The sequence below is a fragment of the Ictalurus punctatus genome, chromosome 13, assembly GCF_001660625.3.
Source record: "Ictalurus punctatus breed USDA103 chromosome 13, Coco_2.0, whole genome shotgun sequence".
NCBI lineage: Eukaryota > Metazoa > Chordata > Actinopteri > Siluriformes > Ictaluridae > Ictalurus > Ictalurus punctatus.
In genome coordinates, this window is record NC_030428.2 from 16,371,528 (window position 1) to 16,392,121 (window position 20,594).

Consider the following 20,594-nt stretch of genomic DNA (forward strand, 5'->3'; position numbering starts at 1 on the left):
ATTTCCATGTTAACATTTGTAGATTAACCTTCCTGATAAAATAATGATAATAATTAAGTTCGTGTGTAAATGTTTATTTCTATACAGGCGCTGCGAGTAGAACCAAAATGGGTCCTTCGTTTCGAGCGTGTTTTCTGAAAGCTCCTTGCTGCGAAATGAGTAACGGTGAATACAAGCTTGTACCTCCGAGTAAAGTTCTGGTAAATGTATGTGTTTATGTCATGTTTATATATATCAAAAGGAAAATCGGAATTTAATGAAGCTCAAGATGAGCTTAGGTGAGTATGAGCCTGAAATATACTAACACGAGGTTTTAATTATTATTTTTTTAAAATACAATTTTATTTTATTTTTCATTCCTTGACTTCCAGCCCCAGAAATGTTCTCTTATATTAACAGTTTTTATATATACAAACACACACACAAACCCCAATTCTGAAAAAGTTGGGAAGGTATAGAAAATGCAAAAAAAAAAAAAAAAAGTCTTTTGAAAATTCAATTCACCCTGTACTATACTGAAAACACATTGTTTGATGTTTTACTTTATGAATTTAATTTATTTTTGAAAATTTGCACTCATGTCAAATCTGATGACTGCAACACACTCCAAAAAAAGTTGGGACAGTCGACTGTTTACCACTGTGTAACATCACCTTTACTTTTAATAACACTTAAGTGTTTGGGCGCTGAAGACACCAGTTGGTTAAGTTTAGCAAGTGGAATATTCCCCAATTCTACCATTATACATTTCTTCTGCTGTGCAACTGTACAGGGCCTTCGTTGCCTTATTTTGCACTTCATAATGTACCACACATTCTCAATTGGAGACAGGTCAGGACTGCAGGCAGGCCATGCTAGCACCCGCACTCTCTGCTTATGCAGCCATGCGCTTGTAATCAGAATGTGGTCTGTCGTTGTCCTGCTCTGGATGGCAGCATATGTCCCTCAAAAATGTGTACATATCATTCTGCATTAATGGTGCCCTCACAGATGTGCAAGTTACCCATGCCATGGGCACTAACACACCCCCATACCATGACAGATGCCGGCTTTTGGACATGACGCTGATAACAGCTTTGGATGGTCATTTTCCTCTTTGGCCCGGAGAACACGACAGCTGTTTTGTCCAAAAACTATTTGAAATGTTGACTCGTCAGACCACAAAACACGATTCCACTGTGCTACTGTCCATCTTGGCTGCAACCGAGCCCATGGAAGTTGGCGGTACTTCTGGACAGTGTTGATGTATGGCTTCTGCTTTACATAGTAAAGCCTTAACTTGCATCTGTGGATGCAGCGGCGAATGATGTTGACCGACAAAGGTTTACCAAAGTATTCCCGAGCCCATTCCAGGATATCCATTACAGACTCATGTAGGGATGTCACGAGAACCGATACTTCGGTACCAAGTCAGTACCAACATTCTTAAAACGTGACGGTACTTGTTTTTTTGCAGTAGCGTAGGTTCCGGACCTGATGGGGGCAGCAAATACACGCCACTGTTTTAGTCGGTCCAGAAGTGGTAAAGAAGAAGAAGAACGCCTACAAGCACACGGGAAAAACTACAGAAAATGGCGACAATTTTAGCTCTGCCCCAACTCGTTGAGAGGAAAGCTCGTTCAGAGGAAAGGTAGCGTCGGTTGCCGGTATGCAACCGATGCTATCGTTCATTTCAAACAACAAACAACACCTGGAATTTGGCGAAGCACCTAAAAGACGGGTCCTATATTATGTTTGAGGCAGCTGGCATTATGGCCGTGAAACCAGCTAACGTTATGCTCCATGTAATGTGTGCGATAGCCAGTCATTTGTTAACGATGCTAATGCAACGCATGTTATAAACTACCTCCTAATGGGCCCCCATGCATCGCCATTCAGCCCGTGTCCTGTAAGCAAAATGTCGCCTAATGTCACTAATAATTATTCAAATGTTCATGCTTTTAATAAATCTTTCTGGCCTGCTACCATATCAGGGAATTTAAACTAATGCTTGCATTCAGAGTATAAGGGGTGTGTGTGTGTGCGTGCACCTTAGCACTTGTTATTAGCACTTAGCACTGTTTTATTAGTCATTGTCAGACAGTGTTTGATAACTAAAATATCCCCCTCTCTCTTTCTTTTTGCCAGTATCAACCAGAGGAGGATGTCCTCCAGGAGTTTTTAATTTTTAAATTTTTATTTATTTATTTATTTTTAAACCACACCGTGGTATCGAGTATCATGTAATTTTGGTGGTATCGGTACCGACTACTAGATTTTTGGTATCGTGACATCCCTAGACTCATGACAGTTTGTAAGACAGTGATGTCTGAGGTATCGGAGATCATGCGCATTCAGAAGTGGTTTTCGGCCTTCCCCTTTATGCACAGAGATTTGATCAGATTCCTTAAATCTTTGAATTATATTGTGCACTGTAGAAGGTGAAATATCCAAAATCCTACAGATTTGTCTTTGGGGAATGTTGTTCTCAAAGTATTGGATTATTCACTGACACATCTGTTGGCAGATTGGTGAGCCTTGACCTATCCTTCCTCTTGAAGAACTAGGCCTTTTTTGGAGGCTCCTTATAAACTATGATTAGACGATTGTCTCACCTGTTTCACATCACCTTCTTATTTCAACTTGTCACATCGCTATTAATCCTAAACTGCCCCTGTCCCAACTTTTTTGGAACCTGCTGCCTGCATCAATTTCAAATAAATATTTTTAAAAAATATCAAAAAATTAAGCAGTTGATTAGGTAAAACATCAAATACCTTGTACTTTATATGTTTTTTGTTTAAATACAAGTCAAAGTACATTTACAAACCACTACTATTTGTTTGTTTGTTTTTTTAGCATTTTCCATACTGTCCCAACCTTTTCAGAATTGGGGTTGTATATATAATACAACAGAACATTAGAACATATTTGCACACCTAAAAAGAAAGGATATTTTGAAGATCACATCATTACCTTTTAATGTTACAGTTTCAAATATCATTATTTAAGCTATTTAATCTGTTTCTGTTGAACAGAGGCGTGTCCGTTTTGTGGGAAGCCATTCAAAAGGCTGAAATCTCATCTTCCTCACTGCAAAATGTCCCCTGGGTCCAAGACTGCCAAAATCCCTAAAGAAATAACGATTACTACTTTTAAACACACAAGTAATAAGGATAAGACAAATAAAGTAAACACTGACACTAAACTGAATTACCCAACATTTCAGGCAGATTCAAAATATCCGGTGAAACCCAAATCCAAAAAAGTTGAAACGGTGAGTGTGGGTAAGGAATGCTTACAAAACACCTCCTTCACACTCAGAAGCATTTCATCCAAAGTCCAATCACCAGAAGGAATGAACACAGAAACTTTGAAGCCCAAAACCAAGTGGCATGCAAAAAGAGAGCAAGAGATGTTGAAACGAGCTAAACTGCAAACACAGACAAAAATCAAATTCACTTCAGTTTCTCAGCAGGAACAGCATAATAGTGAAACGTACAAAAACCCAGTAAAAGACATACCTTTATTAGAAAAAGACATAGCCAGTGGGCAACAAAAGCTTATGGGAACCAGTTTGACCTCTCAACTATCCACCAACAGCACTGCCTTAGATCTTTTACAAAGTGTTCCATGGACCACATGCTACCAGGATAAGCAAACTATGACAAAGTGCAATGCAAATACTAATGTATCAGTGCAGATACAAAATGGCCCAAAGCTGTTGACCAAAGAATATATATTGGATTCAAGAATAAAAGAGCAAGGTGTGTCCGTATTTCATACTAAGACTTGTGTGTGGGACCACATTAAACATGGACTTCATAAAAGGAGACATGACTGTGTTCCAGTGTTATTTCCCATAGTTTCAGCACACAAAGTGTCTTTTACTAAGTGTGTAAACAATTCAGAGTCTGTACTCAAGCCTCATACAGGGAATGATCAAAATGTTACTATGAAGATGTCCCCTGTACAGTTTCCGATTTCCCAAACCTCAGTCCAAAGGCCATTTGAAGACGTACTAACCTCACGATTACAAAACATGTCCGTTATGGCATACTCACCTGAGATGGCAACAGGTTACGGTGGAACATTCGTCTTCTCATCTCATTCAGAAATCTCCTCTAATGAGAGTTTATTGATGAAGTGCCAAACCTCCAAGCCTTCACCACAAACCCAAGGTAGAGTATCCTCTTTAGTAAAAATTCACTTTACTACTATTGTGATATACAAAACACACAGTGACTCAAAAAATAAGAGAGAGAAAAAAAACGTTATCATTATCTTTTTATATGTTGAATCACCATTTCTTTAATTCATTCAGTAACTTGTTGTAAATTAAGTTTTCATTATATAGGTCTGTTAAAAAGAAGACCTTTTATATCGCAGAGTTTCTGTATCTGTCTGGGCAGGTTTAATGACAAAGCAGAGACTTGGAGATGTGAGACTTAATGAGCTGGCTTCTTGGCTTGGTGCACGAACACCAAAATCACCCAGAGAGGCTGTGACAATGTTTAACAAAGGTCTAGTTCTATGTTCTATTTCATTTTTTGGAAAATGATTCCATACGAGTTGGTATAGACAAAAGGTGCATGAATTTAATCAACGTTCCATGCAGTTCAGTGTTTTCCCATGAAATGTCATTGTAATTGTCTGATGACTTCTGGGAAAACACCAATGTATATGATAAATGGCATTATGCACCTGCTGTGTGAGAGTCCCGAAAATACTGTTTTTATAATAAAAAAACATTTTAAATACTAAATTTTAAATGGTTAAAGTACATATAGTTGTCCCACATACACTTATTCTACAGATGTTTTTTTTAAGCCTTTATTTTTAGACTTGGGATCATCTCCTGATTGGTTAGAAATGAATACGTGCAGCTACGGCAGCCCTTTGACAATAAGCTTCTAACTAATTCTCTGCACTTCTGCATCTACCAGGTTGGCAGTGGTATTACAGAAAGTATCTTGATGTACAGAAAGGAGGAATTGGTGGGATTGCAATGCTGATTGGTGGCTACTGTGTCCTGAGTTACATTTGGAGTTACCCCTACATCAGTAAGTTAATTTTAGATATAATTTCTTATTGAATGGTATATACAAGTACAAGAATACTGTTGGTCTATGATAATTTACTGTTTGTTTAATCTGTGTTCTGTTGGTTTGTAGAGAAACACCGCTGGAGGAAGTACCACTAGAATATTTGGAGGACATTTCTGAACCATACTGACTTCCCACTACCACTAGAGTATTTGGAGGACTTCATAGGTTTTTGAACCATACTGACCTCAGAGTATTGCAATGTGTGAACTGGATATTTATAAAGTAATTTATTTAGAATTTTGTAATGCATAATGAATTTGTTACAAACTTTGACATACACAAACAAGTGTGAATACTAATAAATGCTGACTGCATATCAAAATATATTACTTAAACACTCCATATTGACTTGCTTCCAAATCACTGCATTTAGTTAATAAAGTTAACATAAATAAAATATTTGTGACTAAACCACATGTAACACAATCTTAGCTTTAATGATGAAATATGTGTAAACTGTGAAATAAACTTCATTAACATCCATGGGGAGGAGGGTGGTGTTAGGAATGTCCCAAATTTAATTCCTCTTATATTCATTTTTGAAATGCATGTAGAATGTAGTGCATTGACTAACATTACATTTGCTTTGGTTTTAAAGGCCATGGCAGATGTAATTTAGTTAAAGAACTAACTTTTTAATTTCAACACAACCGACACATTTTTCCTCTTATTTCATAAACACAAATGATCAGTATTTATAAATGATAGATACTTAAACTAAAATGTAGTTTTGGTAACAAAAGAATCATGTACCACATGAGTTAACTGTTGTATTCAAAGTGAATTTAATATTGATTGATCTTTGCTGTTGTAGTGAGCACAAATGAAACAATAAATCAATATCTGACCATATATTTTGATTTCACATAAACAAGGTATACCCAACATAAAAAATAACTTCCTTTTTGTTTTGTTTTCCACACTTTTCTTACAAAAATTATAAATATTTTGTTGTAGTCTCATTTTTAATACAAAACAAATGTTGCAAATATTTTTTTTGTATGAAAATGAAATGTTACAAGCATGGTGACAACTTCAAACTTTCAAAACTAAGGTGTTAGGCTTAACTGAAGGCCACACACGTACCATAAAACAAATAATGTTCAAATTGTTTTCACATACACGCCCCTAAGGCAAAAAAGCCCCTCAAACAAAAAGGTCTTCAGGCTGAACCTCCTCTACCCACACAAGCTCAGATCACAGACATCACATAGTACAATTTCATTTTGTTCATCATATTTGGTTGAACTGCTGGGAAAGATATACAGTATAGTGTTGTTGATTAAGGAAATCATATTTTAGGCACAAGCAACCTTTCTATACCAACAAGCAGACACAAAAACATACATATGCATAAATGTATCAAGCCATTCACTGCTGTTTATGCTGCATTGGTCTCACTCCTGTTGTTAGATTAAACAAGTTATTAACTTGTTATACAAGCAGTCAGAAAAAAAAAGCCACAGTCAGAAATTTCAGAACTACGAATTTACAGCAAAGAAATCCCTCAATGCTGCATATCTTGAACTTGAGGGGATCCAGTTTGCTACCTAAAATTCCTAGATAGAGCTCTGAATGTAATGTACCATTTTCCCCAAAAGAACCACATTTCTAAGATGATCTAAGCAGTTTTGCCTATATTTCTAGAAATACTACAAAAATCTCTCTAAAAAATATTTTGGCTCATAGCAGTTATATAGTGTAGAAATCTATGTACTTAACATTAACATGATGATTGATGATTATTCTGATTCTTTCAAGAAGTATCAAATTATATAAAGTAGCTTTAAAATTTGTGATTGTGGCTTTAAAATATGTTCTCATGATAAAATTAACTTGGTGGACATATGGGTAACTTGTCAATCTCTGTCAAATAACCAAATGAGTAGGCAAAGCATTATGTCTCCTCCACAATATATGAAGATGTTGGTACTTCAAAGCATTTACCAAATACCAAATAGTGACTAGAGACAATCTGCAGAAAACACGGTTGTCTAAAAGACACTGTGTTTGTGTGTGCAAATGTTAATTGTTACAACCAAAGAATGAAAACCACAGAGAGAACATAGCCTGACCAGCAGGGAACACCAGCCACAAGGGAAATGAAAATGTTTGAGACAATATCTCTCTGGGCTCATGGAAATGCAACCTACAGTTTCACATGAGCAGGTTTTCTATCCAGGGCTAGAAGCAGCTTAAAAGGCAGGGGAAAAAACATCATTTCAAAAAAATGAATAAAGCATAAAAGAATGTAACATTGTACCCTCAATCTGAGGACTTAGTTTCCCCTGCAGAAAAAAAACACACTCAAAGTGAGCTTGTCTCTGTGGACAGGAGGTCACATACCTGTAAGGTACAAAACTAAATGCCAAATAAAAGAAAATGAGCATCGTCATTGCTCTTACAACAGCATTCAATTCCTCACCTGGACTGCATAGTTTAGGATTTCAACCAGTTCAGTCATTCAGCTAATTTTCAAGCATTTCTATAAGTAAAGCAGAAATTTAAAAGAAAGAAAAGACATAGGTGCAGTGCAAGGAGGTTGTGGGACAGGGATTGAATATTACCACTGTAAAACAACTAAGAGTGCCTATATTTAGATGACTTATTTGGTCAGAAACTACTGCAACAATCTTATCAAAAGATAAAGGACAGTCATAAGCACTAAGTCTTATGAAGGGCTGCTTTTCCAGACACACAAGATCTGCCTACACCTAAACTAAAAAGGACACAAAACCTCTACAGATAGTGTAACTTAATACAAGAGTAATTATTGATGTGATCAAAGAATCTCTATGAGTAGGTATGTTCCAGAGCTACAGATAGACAGCAATTAACACACACACACACACACACACACACACACACACACACACACACACACACACGCACACGAATAATGTGTAACCAGCATTTTTCAAACATCAGACCTTACTGCTTTGTGTGGGTGCACTTCCAAAAAGGCTTTCATGTAAACGTTTCCAGAACAGTAGGCACAGTCATTTTTTTCCTCTACACTGCTTAACATGTACTAAAGGGACACTGTGTGCACAAACATTTATTTTGCTGAAGTGCATTCTTCAGTCTCACATGTTGCAGGATTCCACTCACGATTGTGACAGTATCTAACACAATAAAACAAAAAATGCTAACAGTCTAATATACTATTCACCGCAGCTTCAAGCACAGAATCGGTGTCGGATAGTTGGACATGACCATGATCAAGTGACTGGAGCTGTTCAGATGGGTAGAAATGGCCAGAACTGTGCTGAGAATGGCTGGGAGATGTGGAGTAATGGGCAGGGTGAAAGTGTTGGTGGTGCTGGCTGCTGCTGCTGCTGCTGCTACTGATGATGTTGGATTTCGTTTTCTTCATGTCTAAGCTGCCCTTACTGAAGGTCTCTTCATGCCTTCCACCTCCTGGATCCTCAAAAGCTGAATAGGCTTCTGTCCTATAAGCAGGCTTTATATGGCATTCTGTCCTCTCTCTATATGCTTGCGATGTGTCTTGGCTAGGAGAAGTCTCCATCAAACTGGGGATCTCCTCATGACCAACTGAATCCATGGCCCCTGAGTTTGAAACCAACTTCTTAGGTCCACAGCAGAATTCCTCTAGAAAACCATCTGCAACACAGAGGACAGAACAGTATGATATATGTCTAAAATAATGAATATATATTTAAATAGTTAATGCATATTTTTACCTGGGTCTACAAGTAACATTCGTTTGTCTTGAGTCAAGTTGTTCCGTTCCTCTTGGTTGAAGGTCCTGTCAATCATCACGATTTCTGATGAAGGGCTGGACCGCTGTGAGAGTAAAATACAGAGCCGATGAACGTTTATAGGTTGTGCTCCTAAGCATAGGCAGAAGATCCCTGAAGTACAAACTCCATGAAATAAAACACTTCTGGAACAGGACTAGTGATCAGGTTGTTTTTTAAAGGTACTTTGAAGTAAACCTACCTCAGCCTCCACCATGAGCAAACGCCTGTATTTGTTCACCATGGACTGTGTTCTCATTAACACTTGTGTGGCAACTGCCTCAAATTCTTCATCCACTACACAGATAAACAGCACAAAAAGCTTGCATTAAAAACCTCCCACAGACACACTTTCAGTGTGGGTTAAAGGTGTAGAAAATCATACCTTTGGCAAAATCCTCCTCACAGGGTGGCTCCCCTTGGAACACATGATAGGGAAGAAATCTCTCAATGACATCATTTAGTGAAGTGAAGGGTGTACGTTCTGGAGACATGACCCTCTTATGAGCCTTCCTTAGCTGCTCAAGAACCCTGTAAAAATGTGTAGATTATGTATAATGTTTTGGATATTAATATAATAATAGTTATCAATAAAACAGAGAGAAGTACAATGGCAAATGAGTTGGGATCTATTGGGTCACACACATTCCTCCTCTGCTGAGCTGCTGATTTTCAGGTCTCTTTGGAGTAGTTAGAAGAAGGGATTCCTGGTTAGCAGGAATTTTCACACCTGAGAATTGAAACATTTTCACAATGTTTAAACTTGACAATAAGCAGAAAAGGAAAAAACAAAAATAGATATGTAATACATAGTCATACCTTTAGTACCAAGAAGATTTAGCAGCTGTGTCTGAGCTTTCTGCTTTGGTAATGTGGAATCCTTTTAAATCAGTAAAAAAAAAAAAGTCTTGTTTAGAGTTACTGATAATAAATTTGATACAGAAAGAAGAAGAAAAAAAGTTAGTGGCAATAGCATGAGAATACTAACAAATGTCTTACCTGGTTGAAAGGTACCTGCTGCTTTTCAAACTGTAGCTCTTGGACTGCAGTTTGTGAAGAGTTTGTGTTGTTTTGTGCCACAGGGACCAGAAGACGCTGTCCTGGGCTAACAGATATCTGTAGATGAGTCTGGAGAGTCTGGCCTGTGGAGTTTACCATGGTGAAACGGTTTGGTGCCTGCAAAGACTGTACAGCGGTTGGAGTGGGTGATGCATTGGCAGTCCAAACTTTGGTTGTGACAGCAGGCCTCTGAGCAACCTGCATTACCCCTGTAGGAGAGGCTTGCCCTATCTGGCTTGCATTAACCATACCTTGATTCACTATCATTTGCCCACCAGCTGCAAAATTTTGCCCAGCAATAATCTGCATAGCTGTATTCTGATTAGTCAGGATAGAGTATGTAGTAGTGCTAGTTAAAGATGAGTCACCCACTTGAGTGTTGGTTTGAAGCACCTGCCCATTCACTGCCTGGAGCCCATGGACAGTGCTGCCAGTGGGTAGTAAAAACTGGCCCTGGGGAAGACTGCCCTGGACTTGTGGTTGTCCTTGCTGTCCAAAGGGAGAATGGACTACAATGCTTGTGGCCTGACTCACTACTTTTACCTGCTGGGTAGTCTGTGGAGATCCATTGGCTGTGTACGCAATAGTATTGGCTGGGTTTGCAATAGTAGCGGTGTTGGGTTGGATCCCTAGGTTGCTTATATTGTACACAGTTTGTCCACCTGTCTGGAGGGCCTTAGGCTGAATAGGTCTGACCAAAGGCTGTGGTACAGGGCCTCTCTGAATGATAATATTCTGCAGCTGTATTGGCCCTTTATTGAAGGGAACAGATACCTGCCCCGGTGTAGAAGGAACAAAAGCTGTACTCTGCCCAGCACTGCCCATCACTGCATTTCCACTAGGCCTCACTAGAATCTGAGGCCGCTCCAGGCTTTTGATAGTCATCATGGAGGGACTACTTCCATTAAGAGAGCTCACTAACTGAATGTGTCCTGCTGGTCCATTTGGCAACGGCAGCTGGGGAACTTGCTGAATAAAAGCCTGAGGTTGTGCCCCAGCTATGGGCATTGGAGCCACCAGTCCAGTTCCTGAAACACCTCCAAGTCCTCCAGAGACCAGCTGCTGGGGGAAGGTTGCAGTGGCAGGACACAGAGGAGCTGGTTGAGAGTCCAACAACGCCTCTTCAGCCAATGTCTGTTCCGTGATATCTGCCTCCAATAAAGACTTCTGGAGGATATCAAAAGGTTGGTCCTCATTACCAAGATCAACCTCGCCACTCGGGGAGACACCACGCTCAAGCTCATCTTCAATAAACTGAAGGCTGCTGGAGAGTCCAGATTCACCAGCCTCACCAAACTCTTCCAGATTATTGTGGCCAACTTTAAGTCCTTCATCTGAGCCACCCTAAGCAGGACAAAATAAATCAGTAGAATTTTAGTGTCATTTATACTTAACTAACTGACTATCTAGATTCTAATGGAAAACATTCTTACTGTGTCATTTGTGAAAAATGAGCTTGCAGATTCATAAGCTGCGTTTGTCAGGTCATCCTCTTCAATCTGTTCAAAGGTCACAAAATGAATGGCAAAAAAAAAAAACCAAGGGCAACCACCACAATGCACATATTTTCTTATATATAACATTTAGTCCTGAAGAGTTTTATTAGCTAATAAATAGTGAATTGTGTGTTAGATCATGGAAAATGCAAAAGTAGAATGTTGTACAGTATTCCAGAAATGAAATGTTTTACAATAAACAACCAATACACACTACCACTGAAAAATATTGACAAGCTTACCGATTTGCTATTGGGGCCATGAAGATAGTCATTTAGAGCTTGTACATCTCTGTTTAGAAAAGAAAATGCATAACATGGTCTGTGGCTAGAGGATATGGTCAAAGCAAAAAGCTTTTCTAGTTAGAATCATGTATCATTAAATCTAAAATGCATTATTGAATCTGTCTGTGCAATAGTGAAAATGCATTTTCTTCAAATTTATTCATAGCTTGTTTTTCATTAACTGCAGCATTAATTCTAAATTTTCCCTGTTTAGAAAAAAGGTATGAAACAAATTTATATTCATGAATCTTAGTATTTGGTAGTTAATTTATATATATATATATATATATATATATATATATATATATATATATATATATATATATATATATATAATCCAGCTCACCCAATAAAATCCAGAAGACGGCGATCGTCTTCATCATCCATGACACCTAAAATTAAGAAAAACATACTTGTAGATCTGAGCTTCTTCCCCTGAAACATGGGGATATCATGCCACATTTTTATTTATAGTGAGGAAAGATAACTCCCTTACAGTATTTTTGTGCAACAACATAAACTCAAATCCAGTTGATTTATTTAACAATTTGACAGATTAAGCATTCATAGCATTACATCCAAATGTTTTCACTGTGCTCTTAATTGCCCCCCCCCCAATACACATTTGCACTAGTAAGATCTGACAGGAATTTAAAACGTGAGAGGTGAAATGTAGTGCTATGAGTTTCTAGTATGTTTACCATAATCAGTTATAATAAGCACAAACTTAACTGTATAATGAATCATCGTTTTGTAAGAAGACTGTGGGTCAAGGGGATTTTGCAGGTACTGTAGCAGAATGTGAAAGGCTTGCTACTCAAGTGTTTGTGTGGGGGACTTTGTGCGTTTGTCCTCGATATTTTCATACAACACAAAGCAGCTCCTCGTGTTGAATGTAAAATGGCGGCTGCTACCTGAAACTGCGCCACTCTGCTGAAAGCACAGACAAAATGTACGGACACCACCATGTTAGATCGCTGACAAAAACACTTTTGGCGTGGTACGAGAAACGTATTGGCATACGGCAATCTGACTAAAAAAAAAACTTTAAAAGCTATAAAGGACTGGGACTAAAGCACAGACATGTGGGGGATGGTCGGTTTTATAATGAGTTTGACGGTCCTTCAGGAAGCTGCTATCATGAGTTTATATATATATATATATATATATATATATATATATATATATATATATATATATATATATATATATATATAATCATTTATTAATTTTTTTATCGTCGACACACGCTCCCACAAACGGAAAAACGACTAGAAACCATTAAGACGCGTTTGAAAATCCCCTGCCAGTGTAAAACTGGATAATTTATTGTGGAGGCAGATGTTGATCAACTGTTCAATTCGCTTTCTTCACTTTCACATAAACACAATAAAATGATTATTATTAATACTTATTTATTAATATTCGTTTAGGGTTTTCTTTACATATAAGGTCGGAGAGTAGCCCGACTCGACGTGTATGCGGCTGGCTTGGCCACTGTGCTGTGTGTAATGGCTGCTTCACGTCGTAGTCGTTACACTAAAATAACATTCAGAGTGAATGTAGCCCAACACGGTCAGGCTACTATATATTTATAGCCCGATATATATATATATGTATATATATGTATATTTTAAACAGCACTTGTTTGGTTAGTCCAGTAACGTTGAGTCTTTTCTAGACAAATAAGGGAAGAGATGTCTCTTTCCTTCCTCTCTTTGAAGAAGAAAAAAACACAGCAAGCTAGCAAAGCTAGCTCTTCGATTGTTGCAGTCAGGGGGGCGGAAAGGACACGCAGCAAAAAGCATCAACCCTCAATATACATCCTAATTTAAACTCTGGCAGAGAGGGGGACTGTTCACTCTCTATCTACACTCGGATCTCAAACTGAAAGCTCTGCCGTGGGGTTTTTTGTATTTTTTTTATTTTAGCTTAGCCATAAAGCACGGAATAGCCGCGATTGCACACAAAGGCAGCTCCGAGAAAAGGGAATACGACCAAAAAAAGAGAGCCTTTGGGTTTGTCCAGAAATAGACCGAATTGTGCAGAGGTCAGTGGAGAGCTCGGCGATCCTGCGCTTTATTCCTGCTCAGGTGGACTCTCTCAGCGAGGAAACACACGGCCACCAGTGGACTAGCGACCGTTCACAGGTTTGATATGAAAGGCATCATTTTCGGATGCTCGTCTAAACAAACACAATCTACATTGTCGTTTACGAGAAGAAATCAGATAAACCTAATCAATCTTAGCTTTTTTCCCCCTTTCTTTAAAAAACAAAAAAACAACTATTGGCCTGCTCAGGAGTGAAACGCTAGCCTGCTACGTTAGGTTTCCCCTCCTATCCAGAAACGGGTCCAATTCGACGACAAAACATAACGAAGTAAGCCGTGTCGAACAATAAATATTTATTTTCATTTGCATAACATAAAGACGACTTTGAAAAAGAGGCAAACCCTTACTCCTGTCTCACTCCTCTTGAAACCCAATATCTCCATTTGGCAACTTTTAATTTGCTCCCCCTCCTCTCCACCTCCACCTCCTCCTTCTTCTTCTTCTCCCTCTCCCACTCATATATTTTCCCCTCACTGTCCTTGCTCTGTCTCAGATAGATTTTTCTCTCCGCGCTCACTCTTCCCTCCCAGAAGGAAGGGGTGGAAGGAGGCCGTGTGTGTTTTTTCCTTGAAATTTTTATCACAAAATTATAATACACTCAAAGGGAAACTCACCGTCATGAAAAAGCAGTGCAGTGTCACCGGGGTTTCCTCGCCATCTCTGCACGGGCCGCTGAGGCAGCGTTGCTCCAGCAGAAGGCGCATCTGCAGCCCTGAGGGAAACATCACCACCAACTGTAGCCCCAAAACACCACACTCACTCACAAACACTGTACCACATCCACTTTACACTCAACACTTCACGTAAACACATACAGGATCACAAAAGGCTGACCTTTTAGGTCAATGTGACGCCCTACAATCAGTCCAGAATATAGTTTAACGTTTATGCTCAGTTGGATTATTAATTGCATTTCAGCGATAGGGGGCGGAGTGTCGACTTGGACCACACCCAAAATCATCTGCTATTGTAATTATTATGGTGCCTGGTATACCTCAGATTAATGGGGCTGGGAATGTATACTATATACAAAAAATATACTTAATTTATGAACAGTGCCACTGAAGGGTGTTTATTTATTGTATGATATATTGATGGATTCATTTTTTCTTAATTTATTTTTTATTTTATTTGTTGTATTAAATATTTTCAATAAATATATGTAGCCAATGCTGTTCATATTGTTTTTTTTTTGAAAATGTATTTATTTACTGTTTTATTGTTAATAATAATAATAATAATCATACAATTTGTCACATTTACATCAAGGTTTCACAGCCACAGTGACATGCATTAATTTGGAAATTAAATGTGAAATTGTTAGTTTATTTTTTGTGTTTACAGTCTTATGTTTACATTGTTGTAATCCCCCCCCCCCCACCAGACAATTAATAACATTTACAATGGCAGTGAAATAAAAATCTCTTGCATGACTTGTTTTACTGTCACAGCAACAAAGCAAACTTTTTTCCTTTTTAATACTAAAACTTTTTTTCTACACAGAGAAATACTTTTTTCTCAGTGTAATTCAGTGAAGAAGTTGGGTCTATGATTGAGGAGAGAATTTGTAGATGTTTATCCCCTTTTACTTTTACATAATAATAATAATAATAATAATAATAATAATCACAATACAAAGAAGTACACACAGAAGATAAGATAATCCTAACCAACTTGTTAGAATGGGATCAAAGTGATATAAACATTATATAAACAAATTGCCTGTATTATGAATTGTTATAGTTTTTATAGCATTCTTGTAATGTGAGAATTTGCTGACACAAAGTAATGTTTGGATTTCAAGACAGACAAAATTACATTTGGGGAAATTGCACTCACCATCCACTATAATAGGAACACCTGTACACCTGTTCATTTATGCAGTTATCCAATCATGCAGCAGCAGCACAATGCATAAAATCATGCAGACACAGGTGAAGAGCTTAAGTTAATGTTCACATCAAACATCAGAATGGGGAAAACTGTGATCTCTGTGACTTTACCCGGCAAGGTTGTTGGTGCCAGATGGGCTAGTTTAAGTATTTCAGAAACTGCTGATCTCCTGGGAATTTCACACACAACAGTCTCTAGAGTTTTCACAGAATTGTGCAAAAACCATCCTGTGAGTGGAGGGTCTGCAGGCTAAAACACCTTGTTGATAAGAGAGATCAGAGGAGAATGACCAGACTGGTCTGAGCTGACAGAAAGTCTTTAGTAACTCAAATATACACCCTTTATAACTGCAGTGAGAAGAAAAGCATCTCAGCATGCACAAAACATCAAATGTTGAGGTGGATGGGCTACGGCAGCAGAAGACCACATTAGTTCCACTCCTGTCAGTCAGAAACAGGAATCTGAGGCTATCATGGGCACAGACTAATCAAAACATTTGACTGAAAAAAGGCCAGGTGATTTTTTTTCTTTTTCTAATCTTCAACTGTCCAGTTTGGGTGAGTCTGTGCCCATGATAGCCTCAGATCCCTGTTTCTGACTGACAGGAGTGGAACTAATGTGGTCTTCTGCTGCCGTAGCCCATCCACCTCAATATGTGATGTTTTGTTCATGCTGAGATGCTTTTCTGCTCACCAAGAGTACCAACATCCATGCAACAGTTAACATCCCAGCAATCACATTTTCCCCCAATTCTGATGATCAGTGTGATGAGCAATGTTAACTGGAGCTCTTGACCTGTATCTGCATGATTTTATACATATAATTGGTTGGTCAGATAATTGGTTGATTGGATAACTGCACAAATAATCAGGTGTACATTTATTTATTTAATTTTCACTATTAAAGTGACAGTGAGTGTTTGTAACATTTATCTTTTTTAAAAAAAAAAATCTTTATTTTGTTTTTACTTTTTCTACCTTATTCAATGGATCCTGATCATAGATCATATTTTGTACAATAAACAAACAAATAAATAAAAAAAAATAACTTAATTGTTAACCAAAATCATTTTACAATGCTCATTACAGAATGTACAGCTCTGTAGATGACTCAGCCGCTTGGTCTCCATGGTTTCGTAACAGACTATCCGGTATGATTGAATCCACCAATCACAACGCCACTAAGAGGCACGTTGGGGAGGGGTTCGTCCAATGACCATTCAGCTTTTTTAGAACGCGCATGAGCTCGGCTCTTTACTTCCTGGCTGAGCAGGAGGCTGTTTTTTTAATCAACATGGATGAAACTCCAACGAAACCGTGTCCAAGCGACACTGTAAAAATTCCTGAACGCGTTTTACGCCGGGATCAGGCGAGACTGGAAGAGTTAGAGCGCCGCAAAAATGCCAAAGAGAGCCAAGCGGTTTCGGAGGAAAAGATCAGTTACTTCAACGCCACGTTTAGCGCGGAGAAGGCTGCTATCGAGGAGTTGCTATCAAGCTGCACCCAGACCGACCACCAGAAAGCCACGAAGGTTTTAGAGGAGGCGACAAACATGATCCAAAACATCCAGAAGTTCGTGAATGACAGCACGGTATTTCTCACACAGTACGAACTGAGACAGGCACAAGCATCTCTGCAGCAATTGCAAGAGTCCATAGCTGAGAAAAGAGCAGAGGTGATGCCCAAAAAGAAATTCGCTTTCCGGTCCCGAACCGCCGGTGCAAGTCAGCAGCCTGCAGTCCCTCCCTCCAGCAGAGAAGGAAAACCAGAGGTATATCCCGGCCATTCTGCGGTGGATTCTGCGATCCCTGCTGAACAGTGTAGCTTCTCAAATGCCCACAGTGAAGTAATAATCAAACAGTCAGAAGAGATCCAGCAACGGGATGTATTGTTGTCTCACCTGACGAACTGCAAGGTGAGACTTTATGGCTCACCAAGTACCCTGCATATTAAAAATGTGAAGGGTTGCCAGATCCTCAGTGGGCCTGTGTCCAGTTCAGTTTTCATTGATGAGTGTAGAGACTCCACTCTGGTATTGGCCTGTCAGCAGCTGCGCACCCACAACACCTCGTCGACCCGAATTTACCTCCATGTCACTAGCCGAGCAATAATAGAGGACTGTCACGGAGTCTGTTTTGCTCCTTTTAACTGGACGTATCCTGCACTGGATGATGATTTTCGAGTGTCTGGACTGGACCCCAAAAGAAATAATTGGTCTCAGGTGGATGATTTCAACTGGCTTGTTGCTGGAACGCCTTCGCCTAACTGGACTGTAATTCCAGAGTCTGAGAGGATACCTTGTTGGGACGCTGCAGAGCCCGAAGCATGATCTGGCATTTGTATTCTTCTAAACTGAAATGTTCTTGATTAACAATGTAGCCAAATTCTGATTGCCATGCCTATACTAACAGATTGCTCTACTTAATGAGATGTCTTAAAATCCACTTTCAAAATAAACATGGCCATGTTAAATGAATTATGACTTTCATTCATTATTCACTAGGGGTGTAACGATATATCGCAATGCAAAAATGTTGCGATTTGTATCGTAGAGTTATGGCGATGTTTAAAAAAAAATGTTATGATATGGCGTCCATTTTATCCTATAGCTTGTTTGCAGTCATGTGATTCTGATGACACGTGAAAATCAGAGAGTGCGGCAAGTGAAAAGCAGAATGGAGAAGATGGATGAAAGTCCGTACTGTACTGGTTTAGATACTATTACAAGCGAAAGGTATAAACAGAAAATCACAACATATGTTGGACGTGATCCTTATCTTATGAAGAGGAGCGATTTTTCTACTGAATTGAAATACTTGTGTGTCAACGAGGCGGTCAATATAAGCAATTACCTTGTCCTCCAGACATCCTTCTAGTCCAGAAAACAAATGGAAAGCTTACAAAACTATGGAGGCATACAACTTTTTTGTTAGTGGATGGGTCAATGACCTTGGTACCAAGGTGCTCCACAGTGATTATCGTTAGGTTTTCGCCTGGGTGAGTGGCATTTCTTTTTTGTCCTGTGAATTGACCTAGCAACAAACATTCAATGCTGTTGCGCCTCTTGAGGTTAGCATTACGGTTGTTTACATTATTAGTTAACCACTCTCAAAGGTCCACCAAAACGCCACTAAAGGCCTGGATCAACGCGAAACAATTACTTTAACTTTACAAAGTATGGAAACAGCTAACGCTACATAAACATAGCATATGTAAGTTGTATTAACCTTGGCAAAGTGGTCACTGCACACGAGCATTATCCGACTTGGCTCTTCCCGACCGCAGACGCAGCCACTTTTTCCTGTCAATTTCTTGAATTTTCCCCCTCATGAACAACAACTTTTGGTACACGATAAAAGCTCCTTGTGGTTTCTCGGTTTGATCAAATTGAGCAACCATAAATGATGCAAAACATAGGCAATTTGAGTTTCTGATGGTGTTTCCTATGTAGAAAATCACTTCCTGCCCTCCATCTGCATTTCGCACCACAACAACGCAGTGACGTGATACAAGCAAGATATTGGTTGAGCTACCAACACATGATCTACTCTGTACCTGCATCAAGCGTGCATTCACAGAAATCGCTTGAATTGAACAGTAGCAGGGCAAAATGAGTTTTGCTGAAACTGAAATTGAAATAGAGGATGCCCCGTCCAGTTACAAGTCTGGCAGCATTTTGGTTTTTCCAGATATTCGACAGGAGGATGGTAAAAAACAAACAAAAACACAAATGTTGTGCCAGTATTCTAAAAAATAAACACTTATACACAGCGTTGAACATTACAAATATGCTGTGTTTTTTTAAAACGGCACCACAATGACAAACTCCTGCAACTAGTGCAAGTGTGAAAAAGAGAGTGAAAGAAGGCCAACATCTATACAGTGTAGTTTTGCTTCAACGTGGTCTCAGTCAAGTGCAAAAGCTCAAGAATTAACCAGGTGCATCAGAGTTTTTATTGCAAAAGACATGAGACAGTTCTCTGTTGTCGACAATGTTGGATTTTGCGTATTGGTTAATGTACTGGATCCCAGGTACTATATTCCGTCATGCCCGCACTTCGGTCAGGAGGTAATTCCAGCCCTGTACAACAAAACTAAAGCAAATGTGACAGAGATTGTGGCAGAGAGGCAGAGAGTGTGGCAATATTAACTGACGGGTGGACTTCTAGGGCTGTTCACTGGACAAGAAAGACTACATCTATAACTAAAATGAAGACCGTCATCCTGCAAAACCTCTCAAGCAGATACACAGAGGAAAAGGATTATCTGATAGAGGGCACTGCCTTGAACCCCAGATTTTGATCGTTGCCCCACTTATTCCCAGAACAACACGTAAAGGTTTTACACAGGTTGAAGAACAAATCAAACCAGTTACAGCAGGTATGTCTGCATTACTAATTGTGTGAGAATCTGTGGATTTTCATTTGTGTGTGTGTGTTTGTGTTTGTCACTCCATTTGCATGTTTGTGTACTTTGTGCAGACCTTTATGTGTGTGTAAGTGTAACTGTACTACCTTATTTATTTATTTATTTATTTATTTATTTATTTATTTATTTAAGGGTGGCACTGTGGAGCAAAATGAAAAGAAGGCGGGACGTGCCAGTGATGGAGATCCCACTAATGCAGCAGATCAGAGAGATACAGCACACAGTGCTGAGCAAGAACAGCCACCTAGCAAAAAGACAGCACTGGAAAATCTCCTTGCAACTTTTGCTGAACCAGCAATCACCCAGTACAAAAGTAGGATAGAAGTAGAGATTGACATGTACAAAAAGGACACTTCTATTCCCCTCACTAGCTATCCACTGAAATGATGGAAAGAAAATGCTCAAATGTATCCACTTCTTTCCCCTCTTACCAAGGCTTACCTCACAGTTCCAGCAACTTCTGTTCCCAGTGATT

General features: G+C 39.0%; 3 protein-coding genes across 9 annotated transcripts; 2 read left to right on the plus strand and 1 right to left on the minus strand.

Moving 5' to 3' along the window:
* The first annotated feature begins 74 nt into the window (after positions 1–74).
* On the plus strand, positions 75–5,429 carry si:dkey-21c1.4 (ATP synthase subunit f, mitochondrial). Of its 2 annotated transcripts, XM_017483316.2 has the most exons (5): positions 75–278; positions 3,018–4,160; positions 4,392–4,502; positions 4,926–5,042; positions 5,154–5,429. In XM_017483316.2, exons 1-5 carry the CDS (start codon positions 209–211, stop codon positions 5,180–5,182), a joined length of 1,470 nt encoding a protein of 489 aa, XP_017338805.1. In that variant the 5' UTR covers positions 75–208; the 3' UTR covers positions 5,183–5,429. The 2 variants fall into 2 exon arrangements, with proteins under 2 accessions (XP_017338805.1, XP_017338808.1); XM_017483319.3 differs by lacking the exons at positions 75–278; positions 3,018–4,160 and having other exon boundaries at positions 4,168–4,502.
* bicral (BICRA like chromatin remodeling complex associated protein) lies at positions 5,300–14,587 on the minus strand. Of its 6 annotated transcripts, none has more exons than XM_053685153.1 (12): positions 14,414–14,587; positions 12,420–12,617; positions 12,034–12,079; positions 11,646–11,694; positions 11,341–11,406; positions 9,848–11,251; positions 9,668–9,728; positions 9,494–9,578; positions 9,234–9,379; positions 9,051–9,145; positions 8,792–8,894; positions 5,300–8,711 (listed from the first exon to the last, which is right to left on the minus strand). In XM_053685153.1, the coding sequence occupies exons 3-12, from the start codon at positions 12,072–12,074 to the stop codon at positions 8,236–8,238; spliced, it is 2,526 nt and encodes an 841-aa protein (XP_053541128.1). In that variant the 5' UTR covers positions 12,075–12,079; positions 12,420–12,617; positions 14,414–14,587; the 3' UTR covers positions 5,300–8,235. The 6 variants fall into 6 exon arrangements, with proteins under 6 accessions (XP_053541128.1, XP_053541126.1, XP_053541125.1 ...); XM_053685151.1 differs by having other exon boundaries at positions 14,147–14,587; XM_053685150.1 differs by having other exon boundaries at positions 12,420–12,620; positions 14,147–14,587.
* Positions 14,588–16,904: 2,317 nt separating this feature from the next.
* tbcc (tubulin folding cofactor C) lies at positions 16,905–18,167 on the plus strand. Its single transcript, XM_017482599.3, has one exon. It carries the CDS (start codon positions 16,932–16,934, stop codon positions 18,018–18,020), a length of 1,089 nt encoding a protein of 362 aa, XP_017338088.1. The 5' UTR covers positions 16,905–16,931; the 3' UTR covers positions 18,021–18,167.
* Positions 18,168–20,594: the final 2,427 nt, after the last annotated feature.